General features: G+C 40.6%; 1 protein-coding gene across 5 annotated transcripts in view; it reads right to left on the bottom strand.

The window, feature by feature from the left end:
• Window positions 1–500: 500 nt before the first annotated feature.
• B3GALT5 (beta-1,3-galactosyltransferase 5) overlaps window positions 501–15,737 on the bottom strand; it is a 48,768-nt gene continuing 33,531 nt past the window's right edge. For 2 of the 5 annotated variants that reach the window (XM_034752995.1, XM_034752998.1), the window contains 3 exons: window positions 14,507–14,793; window positions 2,947–3,017; window positions 501–1,925 (listed from right to left, as the gene is read on the bottom strand). In XM_034752995.1, the coding sequence (XP_034608886.1) occupies window positions 966–1,925; window positions 2,947–2,961 (975 nt within the window). In that variant the 5' untranslated portion in view covers window positions 2,962–3,017; window positions 14,507–14,793 and the 3' untranslated portion in view covers window positions 501–965. Of the gene's footprint in view, window positions 1,926–2,946; window positions 3,018–13,173; window positions 13,307–14,506; window positions 14,794–15,737 lie in introns of all 5 variants that reach the window. The other 3 variants (XM_034753011.1, XM_034753021.1, XM_034753001.1) reach the window with 2 other exon arrangements.

Genomic DNA, 15,737 nt, shown 5'->3' with positions numbered 1-15,737 from the left:
AACAGAGAAAATGATAGAGAGAATCAAATGATATGTAAGCATTCCCTGCCTTCTGCTGACGTTACTGTAAGTGTTGTTACTGAGACAAAGCAGTTTTGTTGGCTTGTGCTCTGCAAGAAAATCCAGTGTTTGCAAATAAACAACAGCAAATAACAGCAAATTTACAGAGGGGCAAGAGATTAAAATATTTATCAGTGTCTCTTTGACTGTACTAGTCCACAGCCCCAAGTTTTGCCTGACTAAAGGCTAGGACAGGGGTCAGCAACCTTTAAGAAGTGATGTGCCGAGTCTTCATTTGTTCACTCTAATTTAAGGTTTCACGTGCCAGTAATAGATTTTAACGTTTTTAGAAGGTCTCTTTCTATGTCTTTAATATATAACTAAACTATTGTTGTATGTAAAGTAAATAAGGTTTTTAAAATGTTTAAGAAGCTTCATTTAAAATTAAATTAAAATGCAGGAGCCCCCAGACCGGTGGCCAGGACCTGGGCAGTGTGAGTGCCACTAAAGATCAGCTCGCGTGCCACCTTTGGCACGCGTGCCATAGGTTGCCTATCCCTGGGTTAGGGTTATCACCTTTGAAATGCAAAAAAAAACGGCACCACTCCCACTCCTACAAGACAATTCTGCAAATCCTGCCCCCAGTAGCCAGTTACAGTATCTAGTGAGAGAGCACATATAGATAAGATTGATAACATCATTTTCTCACTTAAGCTGCGGAAGTGGGAACACTGCAGCATCTTTAGCTGGACACAGAAATTTTTAACATAAAATATCCCTGTGTCATGTGGTAATAATAATGCAAATCTTTAGACACATGTAAAAAAAAGGCAGATTACATTATTTTTCTGGCAACTGGCAAGTCCATAAAAAAATGGCCAGGCCAGTCAAGTGCTGGCCAGGTGATAACCCTACTAAAGGCTGGTCCTGTAGCTTTTTTGTGTCACTTTGTTAGCTCAGCTATTTCAAACATCTGGGCATTTTTCATCCATTGAGCTCTCCAGTGCATTCCAGTAGATCAGCAGCTCATAAGGTTTCACATAATGGCATGTCACAATTTTCTTGAAGTGACAAAGAGAGAACTCAACCCTGTCTGAGAAGAATGTCAGTTCTGAATGAAGTTCCTCCAGATTGATTTTTAGTTTAGCAAGACACAGTCCTATGAAAACATCCTCCAGTTTAATAAAAGGGACACTTTCTGAAATATTATAAACCTGACTAGCAACATCAGTGGAGAAAACATAACCAGTCCCCGAACAAAATGGAGGATACGTGCTTCCTGGATATTCATCTTTACTCATATACCATTTACTATTTATATTTCTTATTGGGAGCTCATTCGTCTTTAAAAAGCCTGTGAAGAATCCAGTGCTTCTGTTTTTTCTTAAAAGAAGTTCAGTCAGGTAAAAGATATTGACAAACATATCTGAGTCAGTTTTCATCACAAACCTGGATTGATGACAAAATTTGTGAACCCATTCAATTCCCATCATTGTCTTTAAAGTCAAATTGTAATATGTGTCTATAAAATCCTTCTGGATAATGTCTCTGTAATTCTGACTTTCAGCAATAATACCAGTTTGATCAGTTTGGTTCATGGTGGTTCCCAGAAGAAAATATGTCACGATGCGGTTGCCATCAACTAGTCTGTGTTTCCCCCATGTTTGACGGATAGCCATCCTAGCTTTATTTTGGCCATGTGATGATGTCACAAGGAGTACCAGGAATGGAGGAGTCCTACTGCAGTCTATAGCTGGCAACTGCAAAAAGTTTCTGCTCTCTGCTATAAAAGTCAGTGCCGTGGCCTCTTCCTTCTTTTGCCAGAATATAACGATTGCAATCAAATTTGGATTGAATAAATACAAACAAGCAGGGGCGAATACTACAATTAAAAACAAAATCATTTTGAATATCTTCAACTCCATCTGAAAGAAACAAAAACAAATGGTAGATTAGAAAATAATCTTGCTCCTTTGTATACCAAACCCTGTGCTATTGCTTGGGGATTTAAGGGTGTTCTCCCTTCTGTGGGACTCAGCAAAGTTTAGCCTGTCCCCCAACAAGATCAACACAAGAAGACCCACTCATGTCAAGGGCATCCATGCCCAGACCCATCACAAGCTCTTTGCCTCCAACATGACATAGGAATATGACTATCAGAACTACACTGCCAGGAACTCTCCCACCAGCTAGTTCTCCAAGAATGCATCCCTAAAGAGAGAACTCTACAACATCGATTGTGGGAAGCAGGCAGGAGTTTTCCACAGCCCTGATGGGTCAGGATAGTAGTAATCACTTTATACCTTATTTCTCCATTCATTTTTGACTCGTGACCATGCCCTGAGTTCGCAAGCATGGGCCACTTAGAAGGCTAAACTAGACCAGTAGTCTCTCCTTATCTCCACCCCGCCATTTATAGTGGGAGCTGCATATTGATTCAGAAGTTGCTCCTATGCTTTCCTCCCTTTCTGGGGTCCCTAGGGAACAGAGTTGAGGTCTTGGTGGCCATTTTGAAAAGGAACAGCAGATAAGTTGAATTGTGTTTTTCTCTGTGTTCGTTCAAATTATTAAAACACAAAAAAGGAGGACTTTGCATTTTACTCCCCTTTTTGGAGGAAAGATGTAATAAAAAAAAAAGTTAAACAGAATAATTCATGCTTGTAACAGAAGAGTATTCTTTGGTGATCTCTTAATCACTCTTATCCACTCAGTGCAAATCTTAATAGATAGAACAAGCCAGAAGAGCCACAAAGTCTTAATGATGATAAAATAAAACACTTCTATATTCATAGTTGAACTTCAAGAGAAAATTATAATTGAATTATTTACATATGTACAATGTGTGTTGCCAGTATCCTTTGAAAATTGCAGTCACAAAATAAAATTTTAGAACAAAAGGAAAAGAGGGCAGAGAGAAGAGTATATAGAGTTATTTCTTCTTATGACCTTAGATAGTGCCATTTTCTAGCAGTTATTCTCAGCTCTGGATCCCTGCAGAGACACCAAGAGATTCTTTCCTAGAATGTGGGAAAGAGAAAAAAAAATGGTATTACAGAGACAGCTCTTTCTCTTTTTCCCTATGTACTCTTGATAGGGAAATTAGCCTGATCTTCTAAAATTAAAGTGTTGGGCTTCTGTCCATGCAAGGAATTAAAAACATATATGGTGGCATATGTACAAAGGCAAGTTTACATACTTCAGAGCTGCGGGTTCCTTGGGAGCTTAATCTCTGACTAGGATTGTTCTGTGTAGAATGTCCAAAACCACTTCAATGTCCTTCTTTTACTCCAATTCAGGTTCTTGGAATACCATGAAAATATCTGGTCACTAACATAAGTGTCCTTAAAGTTCTGAATACCTGTTCTTGTAGCCAGATCCAACTCACTTTACTCACATGAATGGTCCCATTCATTTCAAGTAGACTTCTCACATGCATAAGGCAAGCAAGATTTGGCTATTGCTTTATTATAGTTCATCTCCAGTCTGAGGCCTGCAGTGAACTATACATTGTTGAACTCAACTTCATTGTTACTAGATACAAATCCACTTTTCAGACATATATATAAAAATACGCCACATGCCTTCTTCCCTTCATTTGCCTGTTAATTGTCTTTAGATTGTAAGCGTTTCTGTTCAGGGATATGGTTTTTTAATATGTTTGTAAGGCTCCTAGCACACTTTTCAGTGTTATACAAATAATTTTAAAGTGTTCATAGTAATAATATAATACACAATACCGCCTCTCTCACTCCCTTGAGAGGCATGGGATTAAGCAATTGAGCAACTTATTACTTGCTGAAAAGAAGGATAATCTCAATTTGACAATGGAGCCACAGGAAATACTAGCACAATACAAGAAAAATCTTTATGCGCAGTAAGAGAACATGCAGGAGACTCAAAATTCTAGCAGTTCAGGTCTTGAGATCTTTGCAAACACAAGCTCTTGATATATCCAAATTACTGAAGAGACAAAGACCAAAAATGATTTCCTATTGAGACAATTTAAAACAAGTTCAGAAACTCATATATACATTGTTCTATAAGCTTATTTAGTTTTGGTGGAAGCATTTGCTGCTCACTGACCCAGAGTCCTTGGACTCTTACCTGTTTTTATTTTATTCCCCTGGTCATCCCAGAAGCAAGGCAAGAATGACCATTGTGATAATTATATTTATGCCTGCATCTGTAATTTTCACTCCATGCATCTGAAGAAGTGGTTTTTTTACCCACGAAAGCTTACCCAAATAAATCTGTTACTCTTTAAGCTGCCACCAGACTCCTCGTTGTTTTTGTGACTCCATGGTAAGACTGGCATAGTAATCCAGGAGTTCACATTTGTCTAATTATACAACACACCCCCAGCTTGGGGTGTCTGCCCTGTTTTTGACAGTCTGCCTGAGGTGAGCCTGGGAAGTGGTTGGTGATGAGAGAGTACCCCAGAATGGGGACACTCTAGCCCCTGTCCTGAGCAGCCCAGGATGAAACTGGGGGTTAAGCCACCCAGGGATCCTGGGACCAGCCTTATCAGGGTTACAAGGACTCTGCCGCACAGGAGAGAGAAAAAGGAGTCCTCAAGGTCAGGCAGGCATCTCAGTAAAGGGAGTTGGGACAGGCACTTGGACCATTGTGCCATCCGATTCCATCGGGGTAGTATAGAAGCCAGGAAGGTTCCCTACTTTAGCAGCACCATTCCCCTCAAGAGTGGTGAGGAAACTGAGGTACAGGAATGTGTGTAGCTGTTTATTACTTTGTCTAGATCTGTATACTTCTTGTGCTAGATAAAGAGTGATTGGTTTTTAGAACACTTACAAAGTCTGTGTGTTCAGTTATCACGTGTCCCTAAGGATGTGAGCTGTAAACCAGAGTAATCACAACGTTGGAGCTTTGGGGAAAAGTTGTGCTTAAGCTACTGAGAAGTCTGGGGGTGTCAGCACTGGTCCTGGGGGCCTAATGCAGGTGGGTTCCATGTTGATGAAGGGGTAACATGATCGAGAGCCTATGTCCAGGAAGTGTTCCAGAGAGGCCAAGAAAAAAGAGAGCGCTGCTTACCCAGACCATGAGAAATGTAACAGCACACAAGTCTAACATGTTAGGACCCAAATGCAGCAACCTGGTGTAGTTCTAAGAGGGCGCTGTGACACCTTAGCACACCCACATATAATGCCCTGGGCATTGTTTCCTGTTAAATATAGCTTTACAATGTTCTATTTATACGTTTAAAGGAATTGACCCTCTAGAAAAGGTGTTCTGTTAAACCAAAGGGAAAATTGAAGACTGTCATCTGACTTGGAAGCACTTCCTTTAGGCCCTATTAATTATTACATTTATTTATACTGTACCAGAGGTGTAAGGTCCCCTGGCATGCAGGATCAGGGCAAATATTCCAGTCATAGGGAGAGGAGTTACAGTCTAGAGTCCTTGTGAGAAAAGGAGACTAAGGGTATGTCCAGACTACCCGCCGTATCAGCGGGTAGTGATCGATTTATCGGGGATCGATATATCACGTCTCGTTAAGATGCGATATGTCAATCCCTGAACGCGCTCCCCGTCGACTCCAGAACTCCACTGGAGCAAGCGGCGGTAGCGGAGTCAACGGGGGAGCCGCTCCCGTCGATCCCGCGCCGTGAGGATGGGGGGTAAGTCGGAATAAGAAATGTCGACTTCAGCTACAGTATTCCCGTAGCTGAAGTTGCGTATCTTACATCGACTCCCCCACCCCCAGTGTAGACCAGGCCTAAAAATGTCAATTTAAAAAAATATTCTGCACAATTATTCTGATGCATATCTGGAGTAATGCCACTGAATTCAGTGGAGTTACTTTAGATTGGCACCAGTGTTACTGAGATCAGAACATGGCCTAATGAGCCAGCTACATCGCCTTTGTGTGCTTTGGGGAACTTATTTCCCCCTCTCTGTAGTAAAAGATAAAAAACTAACAAGAGACTCAAAAGTCTTATGACACAAAAAGTAGAAGTCTGTTGTTAAATATCAAACAGAAGGGCAGGTCCTCATCTGATGTAAATCAGCATTGCTCTGTTCACCCCAGTTTACACTAGCTCAGGATCTGAATTAAAATGGGGTTACTATTTACTACAGAAAGTGTCTGTCTACTTTTGTTTTTTTCTTAAGTGGAAAAACTCAGAAAACTTTCACTGGGGCCAAGAGCTACCAATTCTCCTCTATCCACTATCTATTGAATGGAGCCAAAATGTCAATACAAGGTTCATAACTGTGTGTTAATTTAGGGATAGAATTTCTGCAGAATTCTTCATTGTGCAGTGGTGCAGAATTCCCCCAGGAGTAACATGGATTAGATGCTTGTGTGGATAACAAATAATCCAGAAATATATCAAAGAAGATTTTTTAACAATCAAGACTTTGGAAGGGCCTAATAGTATAAACCAACCTCTAACTAGTAGGAGCTAGGAAAAATCATTCCCTATGGGCAAATTATTCCATAACAACGTAGTGTCAGGTTCTTGCAATTTCCTCTGAAGCATCCGGTGCTGAAGACAGGGTACTATACTAGACAGATCCTTGTCTAATCTGACATGGCAATTTCTGTATTCCTACTGCCTAACCCAAAACCCACTGAAGTCAGTAGGAGTTTTTCCATTTACTTCAATTGGCTTTGGATAAGTCCCCTAGTGTATTCTTCATATTCACACTTGAAATTATCACGTCTCTTTCAAAATTCTATAGCACTTCATTACAACAGCTGAAAATAACTATATTAAACAGACATATGTAATATAGCAGAGTTTAGGACATACTGTACAGTACGTATTCAAGAACCAGGGTCCTGCAAAGACTCCCATACTAATGTAAGATTCCCAAGAACTTGGTGGCTTTTGTAGCTTAAAGGTGATAGTACTGCACTGTCTCTTATGGTGATAGCTGCATTAAATTCTTTATGACATGTAATATTGCTCTTAAAACAGCACTTGTCCCTTTTGAGGTTTGTGTTTACTATCTTTTGGTGAGTAGGATGTTAGCAATATCTGGGTTCTCGTTACCTTATCGTCTGAGATTGCATCACCATGTGCCATAAACTTAACACATTTCACATTGTATATAGTGGTACCGCTCTCTCTCTTTTTAACTGACCTGTGTGCAGACAGTCAACTGCATTGGATTTCCATAACTAAGTATGTGGCAGATAGGATCAGCATTTAGCGTATTGTTCTAATGTTCTGGAGTGTTTGCAATTCAAAACAAGCTTCCGAGTTGTTTCTTAACTTGCCATAACCCAGAGGACTAAAGTTAATGTGATTAGCTTTATACAAAGACTAAATAATTTGCTGTTAAACTTGCAGGGTCCAAGCACATAGGTAAACATAGGCATAGGCGCCAACTCCATAGGTGCTCTGGGGCTGGAGTAACCATGGGGAAAAAATAGTGGGTGCTCGGCACCCACCAGCAGCCCCACGGATCAGCACTTTTCCCCCCCTCCCAGCACCTCTCACCCGCCAGCGGCCCTGCTGATCAGTTCCTCCCCCTCCCTCCCACACCACGGATGGCTATTCAGCAGTGTGCAGGAGGCACTGGGGGGGGGGATGAGGAAGAGCAGGGGCAGGAAGAGGCGGGGTTGGGGCAGGAAGAGGCAGGGCAGGGATTGAGCAGCCCCCGGGAACAGAGGAAGTCGGCACCTATGAACACAGGTATGACCAGGGAATAGAGTTTATACAGAGAGACACAGTAAGGACTTGAGTCAAGTTAGTAATAATAGTTCCCTTTTTCTAGCTACATAGGGTCAAATTAAACACTTACATAAGTAGTCCCTTTGAAGTCAGTGGAACTACTCGTGTGTGTAAAGTTACACACAGGTAACTCTTTGAAGGATCAGGCCCTGACAGTAGCAAACAATGACATTTTATGCTTTGTGTGAGTTATTTTTTGTCTGCACCTAGTTGGATACAAAAATCAGTTTAGTAGGTTGCACATCTTCTGCGAGTCAGAAGAGCTGGATTCTATTCTTGGCTGTGCCACTGGCTTGTTCTGTGACACTGGGTAATTCACGTAACCATCCTGGGTATTAATTTCGCTATCTGTAAAATGCTTTGAGATTTTTTGATGAAAAGTACTATCTATGGGCCAAAGTTTATTTTTAATATTGAGAAATGAATAGCTAAAAAGTCCGCATAGGAAAAATATTTATTCCATTTCCGTCTCACTTTTTGAAGATTAAGAAAACAAAACAAACTACTTATATAGGGCTCGATTCTGCTACTTTTATTCATACTGAATAGCACCTTCTGCTATCGGCAGTCTCATTGCAATCACTGGGACTGCTTGCAGAGTGAAGTACTACTATCATCATGAACATGGATCACAGGATTTGGCCTTCAATTAAATTCTATATTGTCTGGCAATTAGGCACTTTATTACAGAAACTGGCACACAACTAGTACAAAACCAACATGGTTAAATCTAAATCTAAACAGCATAAATTCATCTTGCTTTTGTAACCTGAAGGTTTCTAGATTTTGCCCCTGACAGAATGGCAAGGGGACAGAACCCCAGGAGTAGGGACCAGGGTAGGACTGTTATAGGGGTAGGTGAAGGGAGGATTTTATTTCAGAGTAAGAACAAACCAAAAGCCTTGTTTCTTTTTCTGGTGTTTACTCTGTTTAGTGTCACACATGTTGGCTATCATACTGAAAGTACTTTTTTCAGTTGTGGTTTTGTTTTTCAAACAAAGGATAAAATTGTGTCATAAATGTTTATATGGCTGTAAATATATAAAAACCCACTATTTAAAACAAAGTTGAAATTACATAACAACGGCTGTGCTCTCCCTCTACCAGGATGATCCATGTACCCTGGATCTTACAGTAATGTGACTGTAATAAAGCAGGTTTTAGAATGGCCACATGACCCAACAGAATTTCTCCAGTCCAACTTCCTGGCCAAAGGAAGATTGCCTCCATTAATACATTTTCTTTTTCTTTTCTTTTTTTTTAATGTTTTTATATTTTGGAAGATATCCCATAAGTAGTAATTATTGCTACATCACTAAGAAAATAGAAGCTTATACATAGGAAGAAATAAGATCAAAATGTCCTTAATAATTAAAAAAAAATATTAACACTTGAGGGAAAATCATAGAGTCATAGAACTGGAAGGGACCTCGAGAGGTCATCTAGTCCAGTCCCCTGCACTCAAGGTACGACTAAGTATTGTCTAGACCAGTGGTTCCCAAACTTGTTCCACCGCTTGTGCAGGGAAAGCCCCTGGCGGGCAGGGCCAGTTTGTTTACCTGCCGCATCCGCAGGTTCGGCCGATCGCGGCTCCCAGTGACCACGGTTCGCTGCTCTTGGCCAATGGGAGCTGTTGGAAGTGGCAGCCAGTACGTTCCTCAGCCCGCGCTGCTTCCAGCAGCTCCCATTGGCCTGGAGCAGCGAAACACGGCCACTGGGAGCCACGACCGGCAGAACCTGCGGACGCAGCAGGTAAACAAACCAGCCCGGCCCGCCAGGGGCTTTCCCTGCACAAGCGGTGGAACAAATTTGGGAACCACTGATCTAGACCATCCCTGACAGGTGTTTGTCCAACCTGCTCTTAAAAATCCCCAATGATGGAGATTCCACAACCTCCCTAGGCAATTTATTCCAGTGATTAACCACTTTGATTAGGAAGTTTTTCCTAATGTCCAACCAAAACCTCTCTTGCTGCAATTTTAGCCCATTGCTTCTTGTCCTATCCACAGAGGTTAAGGAGAACAATTTTTCTTCCTCCTCCTTGTAACAACCTTTTATGCACTTGAAAACTGTTATCATGTCCCCTCTCAGTCTTCTCTTCTCCAGACTAAACAAACCCAATTGTTTCAATCTTTCCTCATAGGTCAGGTTTTCTAGGCTTTTAATAATAAGACATGCATCCGAAGAAGTGGGCATTCACCCACGAAAGCTCATGCTCCAATATGTGTGATAGTCTATAAGGTGCCACAGGACTCTTTGCTGCTTAATAATTTTTTTTGCTCTTCTCTGGACTTTCTCCAATTTGTCCACATCTTTCCTGAAATGTGGTGCCCAGAACTGGAAACAATACTCCAGTTGAGGCCTAATCAGCGCGGAGTAGAGTGGAAGAATTACTTCTCGTGTCTTGCTTACAATATTCCTGCTAATACATCCCAGAATGATGTTTGCTTTTTTTTGCAACAGAGTTACACTGTTGACTCATATTTAGCTTGTGATCCATTATGACCCCCAGATCCCTTTCCGCAGTACTCCTTCCTAGGCAGGGCCGGCTCTGGCTTTTTGGCCGCCCCAAGCAAAAAAAAAAGAAGAAAAAAACGGGGCAGCCAGAACGGCAAAGCAAAAAAAAAAAAACTTGCGGCGCGGCCAGAGCACGGGTGCAGGGGGACCGGCTGGGGGGGGAGGTAGGGGGACGGAACGAGCGGGAGAGAGAGAGAAGGGGGCGGCCAGGGCTACAGCAGGGGCGCTGCCATGCGGCCCCTCCCGCTGCGCTGCCGCCTGCCGCGAGGGCTCCGCTCCGGTCGGTGGGGACGGAAGGAAGAGGACTGCCCTGCAGGGCGCTCTGGTTCTCTGCGCCGCCATCCCCTACAGGGTGGCCAGAGCGGAACAAAACAAAACAAAACAAAAAAGCGGCCGTGCCGCCCTAGGATTGGGCAGAATGCCGCCTCAAACAATCTGCCGCCCCAAGCACCAGCTTGCTCAGCTGGTGCCTGGAGCCGGCCCTGTTCCTAGGCAGTCATTTCCTATTTTGTATGTGTGCAACTGATTGTTCTTTCCTAAGTGGAGTACTTTGCATTTGTCCTTATTGCATTTCATCGTATTTACTTCAGACCATTTCTCCAGTTTGTCCAGATCATTTTGAATTTTAATCCTATCCTCCAAAGCACTTGCAACCCCCGAGAGCTTGGTATTGTCTACAAACTTTATAAGTGTGCTCTATACTAATAATACTACCATATAATATTTAAGTGATAAAATATTTCCTCTTGAAAGTTACACACAGTCAAGCTGTATATTTATTTTAAAAAATAAACAAGTCATTATCTGTATGAAATTTTAGTTTGTATTGACTTCAGTAGTGCTTTTTCTGTAGCCTGTTGTAAAATTAAACAAATATCAAGATAAATTGATATGCCCCCTGGAAGACCTCTACGTACCCCTAGGGGTACGCGTATCCCTGGCTGAGAGCCACTGATCTAAACCAATCCAATTAAAATCAACCCCATCATTACTATTTTTCTTGGTATGTTGATTTTAAAAAGTTACAGCATCTTCATACTAAACTATATATGTATTTGTTCTCAACAATAACACAAAGTTTAACAGACTTGAAAGTGGCAATTCTTCAACAACAATACTTCAAAAACAGACTTCAACGAGAAACTGCAGAACTGGAATTAATCTGCAAACTTGGCACCATCAAATTAGGCCTGAATAAAGACTGGGAGTGGCTGGGTCACTACAAAAAATAATTTTCCCTCTGTTGATACTCAGCCCTTCTTGTCAACTGTTGGAAATGGGCCACATCCATCCTAACTGAATTGTCCTCGTTAGCACTGACACCCCACTTGGTCAGGCAACTCCCATCTTTTCATGTGCTGTATATTTATACTTGCTTACTGTATTTTCCACGCCATGCATCTGATGAAGTGGGTTTTAGCCCATGAAAGCGTATGCCCAAATAAATTTGTTAGTCTCTAAGGCGCCACAAAGACTCCTCGTTGTTTTTATTTAATGACAGTATATGTTGGGATTCAAAAAGTTAAAGCTTTATAACTCCTGAAACACAAACTGTCAACATTAGATGTCAACATTTTTGCCTTAAATCAAATTCTTAAGTTCTCAGGCAGCATTTTTCTTTCTATGACTATCTGTAAAATTGATTATTATCGATGGAAATTGTTTTTCTTCCGTTTGTGTGTTTATGATGAAGTTGATGTTTAACAACATGTACCATTAAAAATCTAATCCTTACAAGCCTATAAATAGCTCTTGCTTCATGAAAAATTATTTATTGCATCCTCATTTACAAATGCTTACGGAAAGCTGTGCTAACATCTAGTATTGAATTTTTATAATTAATCATTTGAGTGAAAAAGGAAAAACATAAACATGATATTTTTAAAAAAAGATGAGGGGCTTTCTCTTGTTACTTGGGAGTGATCTAAATGGATACAAACAGTGAAAAGAAAGGATACACAGAGCTGCAAATATATATTTGAAAAAAGAGGACATATTAGCAATAGACATGTTACAGATATTGTTATCAAATTTCTGAGACTATCAGTAAGATTTAAGAACAACCCAATGAGTTTTCAATCATGTGCATTGTTTTTAAATCGGAACCTCTTCTGGAAGGTTTCTTTTCCCATTTTAGCCACTTTCAATGCCCATGTAAGATACATCAACGCAGCACCCCTACCATTCTCTGCCCCTTCACTCCATGCCAATTCTTGGCTTGTTTGTTTTTTAGTATTTTGAGGGGTGTTGGTTTCTAGTGTATAATTTTTTTAACTTTGTCTTTTAACTATCGTATATATGTGTGAGAAGGGAAGTTTGGTGCTTTTTAAGGGTAATGATCCTGGAAGTTGTCCAGTCTATCCATACAACTAGCATGGCGCAGACAGTGGCAATGCAGGCTTCCTTCACTCCTCCATTCATGTGCCAAACCTCAACCTGGAGGGAACACTTCCAACTATTCATTATGGCTAAGTGGTGCCAGGCAAACATTAACAAATACACTCACAGGCCCTGAACCTGTAAGATCAGACTTGTGCTTACTAATGTAAGTAGCCCCATCAACTTCAAGGTGACTGCTTATGTGCATAAGAGGCCCTGTGATTGTTTTCTTAATTGTTTGCCTAGAAGTAGGGGGGAGGGGAAATGCCTTACTAGTTGGAAGCATATCCTCCAGGTGAGGTTTCAGGCAAACTGAGGAAGCAGTGAGGGAACCTGCCTTGCAGTTGCCTCTTCTGTGGGTAGGTAGGACAATTTTCAAGACCACTATAGCACCTTTCAAGAGCAACACCTACGCACTCTTATCAGTTAGATTATTTATTTATCAACAGTTTAGGAATTCTCAATCAATATATGGCACTCAGGCTGAATGTTAAATACTGTGTGTATCTTCTTGCTTAATTTTATACATAATTATAAATACTTTAAAAATAGATAATGTAACAATTTTTAAAAATACTTGAACATCTGCTGATATTCCGTGCTGTGTCAGGACCACATGCTGCATGCTTTGTTCATTCTCGCAAACCCACTGATTTGTGGGGTATGACTTAGGGTGTAAATACTTTGTTGCCTGAAAATTTCAACCAGCTCTAATGAAAAAAAAATGAAAAGTAATTGTGATAATTATCAGATATATTTTTCTGTGTCATGGAATGGTGACAGTATTGCAACATGGGGACAGCATTTGTTGGATCTTAACTCTGAATTTCCACACCTATGTAGTTTATTAAAACTTTAGGTCAGATTCATCCTGTGTTAAAGGAGTTATTGCACAGATTAATTTTGCCCACTATCTTTAACTGAAAATTTTCAGGCCCTAATATTACATATTTTTATAATTACTTCACACTTATAAGGTTTTTCTGATGTAACTGATCTGTCTTCATAACCTTAAGCTTCTTGCTTGGCAATTATAATAAAATCGTGCGAAGAAATAAAGGTGAGTAGTGCTGGGTGTTAGAAGTAGGGTAGAGCAAAAACAGCAGAAGAACTACCACCTTGTCAAAACCCAGAGCCTTTGTCATTCATACCACCAGCCCTGGAAAACAGTATTCCACTAGGCACTAGTACTGATGACTGTTTATTGGAAAAATCAATTTCTTCATGGTGGGTTACTGAGAAAATGGATGGGAATAATAAGAAACAGTCATTGACTGTAAACTGTATGGTTTGAAATTACTTAGCAGTGCCCATTGAGCCAGTTAGCCCTGATCCTCTGATCTACTCAACTCAAATCTCAATACCGATTTGATCAGCCAGAACACAGGTATTCATAGACTGTAAACTCTTCCAGGCAGGGATCGTGTTTTATATGTGCTTGTACTATGCACAGTCCTGTTTCAATTTTTAGAAATTTCACCAGAATAAATTAGACTGAATTTTATAGCAACCTTATGAAGTTACATTAATAAAGTAAACAATTAAAAACAATTTCATTCATCAGTCCTACAAATGAAGAACTGAGAACCATGAATTAAGAAAATTGGAGTAAGGAGCCAACTTTAGACACCTGCTAGAGTTGTGCTAAGACTTAAAGTATTAATAGGCAGAGTACCTGCTGTCCAGCTGTACCTCTCATCATTTTAGCATGTGAAAGGGACATATTTTAAAATCCTAATGCAGTCTCTCATGCAGCGTACGGTCCTTTCAACAGAGAAGGGTATTTCTGTGCTGCCATAGGGTATTTTTCTACAAGGCATCATCACTTCCAAACTGTCATCTGCCCAGGCCCTGATTATTTTTTGCTGTTTTTCCGGAACCCACAAAGTATTTACACCATCATCCATTACCTTATGTTCCATCAAATGCAAATGTAGATTCTCTGTGGTCTCCCTCATTCTCTTCACTCACTTTCTTCCACTGGCGGCCTTCATTTTAAAAACATCAGCTGTAGGGATATTTCTTGCTCTTCTCTTCCTTCCTTCCTTCGCCTCCGTCTCCATCAAAAGTAATAAGATTAATCTGCACTTCTATCCATCTTAAAATGTATTCCAAAATGAACACACCCTTGTGGGTTGAGCATTGCAAAAGACCTCACAATCTACTTATAGATGGGTTACCCAAGCAAGCAGAGTTCCTGAAACAATAACACAGGCAGGACCTAAGTAACTAACATGCATTTATTATTGGACGAAAGTACAAATGCAGTTCTCCTCCTGCAGCTCATGCTGCTGTCAAAAATGTTCTACAGGAAATACACAAACACATGAACTTCCTCTCCAAGTGTGGTGATTCAACCGTATATCCTGTGGGGTTTTTTTGTTGATTCGTTGTTGGTTTTTTACCCACTTGTTTGATCTTATGTAGAACTTCTGAAAGTTTCTGAACACTTTTAACAGGATCTTATTCTGCACTAGGAGTCTCACCTAAAGTACTCCCTGCCGGTAGCCCAGAAACCTGTGGGCCCGCATCTCAGAGTTACACTGTTGACTCATATCTAGCTTGTGATCCACTATGACCTCCAGATCCCTTTCCGCAGTACTCCTTACTAGGCAGTCATTTCCCATTTTGTATGTGTGCAACTGATTGTTCCTTCCTACGTGGAGTTCTTTGCATTTGTCCTTATTGAATTTCATCCTATTTACTTCAGACCATTTCTCCAGTTTGTCCAGATCATTTTGAATTTTAATCCTATCCTCCAAAACACTTGCAACCCCTCCAAGCTTGGTATCGTCCACAAACTTTGTAAGTGTGCTCTATACTAATAATACTACCACGTACTATTTAAGTGGTAAAAAAAAAAGTCACAGCTCAGAAATATTTCCTCTGAAAGTTACACATAGTCAAGCTGTATATTTATTTTAAAAAATGGAAATAACATTGTCCTTTCAGAAACTAAATTTACCCTGTTCAGGAAGGATGAAATCAGAGATAGAATGATTATCTAAACCAGTAGTTCTCAGCCTTTCCAGACTACTGTACCCCTTTCAAGATGTGGATTTGTCTTGTGTACCCCAAGTTCCACCTCACTTAAAAGCTATCTGCTTACAAAATCAGACATAAAAATACAAAAGTGCCACA

The sequence above is a fragment of the Trachemys scripta genome, chromosome 1 (assembly GCF_013100865.1).
Source record: "Trachemys scripta elegans isolate TJP31775 chromosome 1, CAS_Tse_1.0, whole genome shotgun sequence".
In the NCBI taxonomy this organism is placed as follows: domain Eukaryota; kingdom Metazoa; phylum Chordata; order Testudines; family Emydidae; genus Trachemys; species Trachemys scripta.
This window is presented reverse-complemented; position numbering and strand designations above follow the sequence as displayed.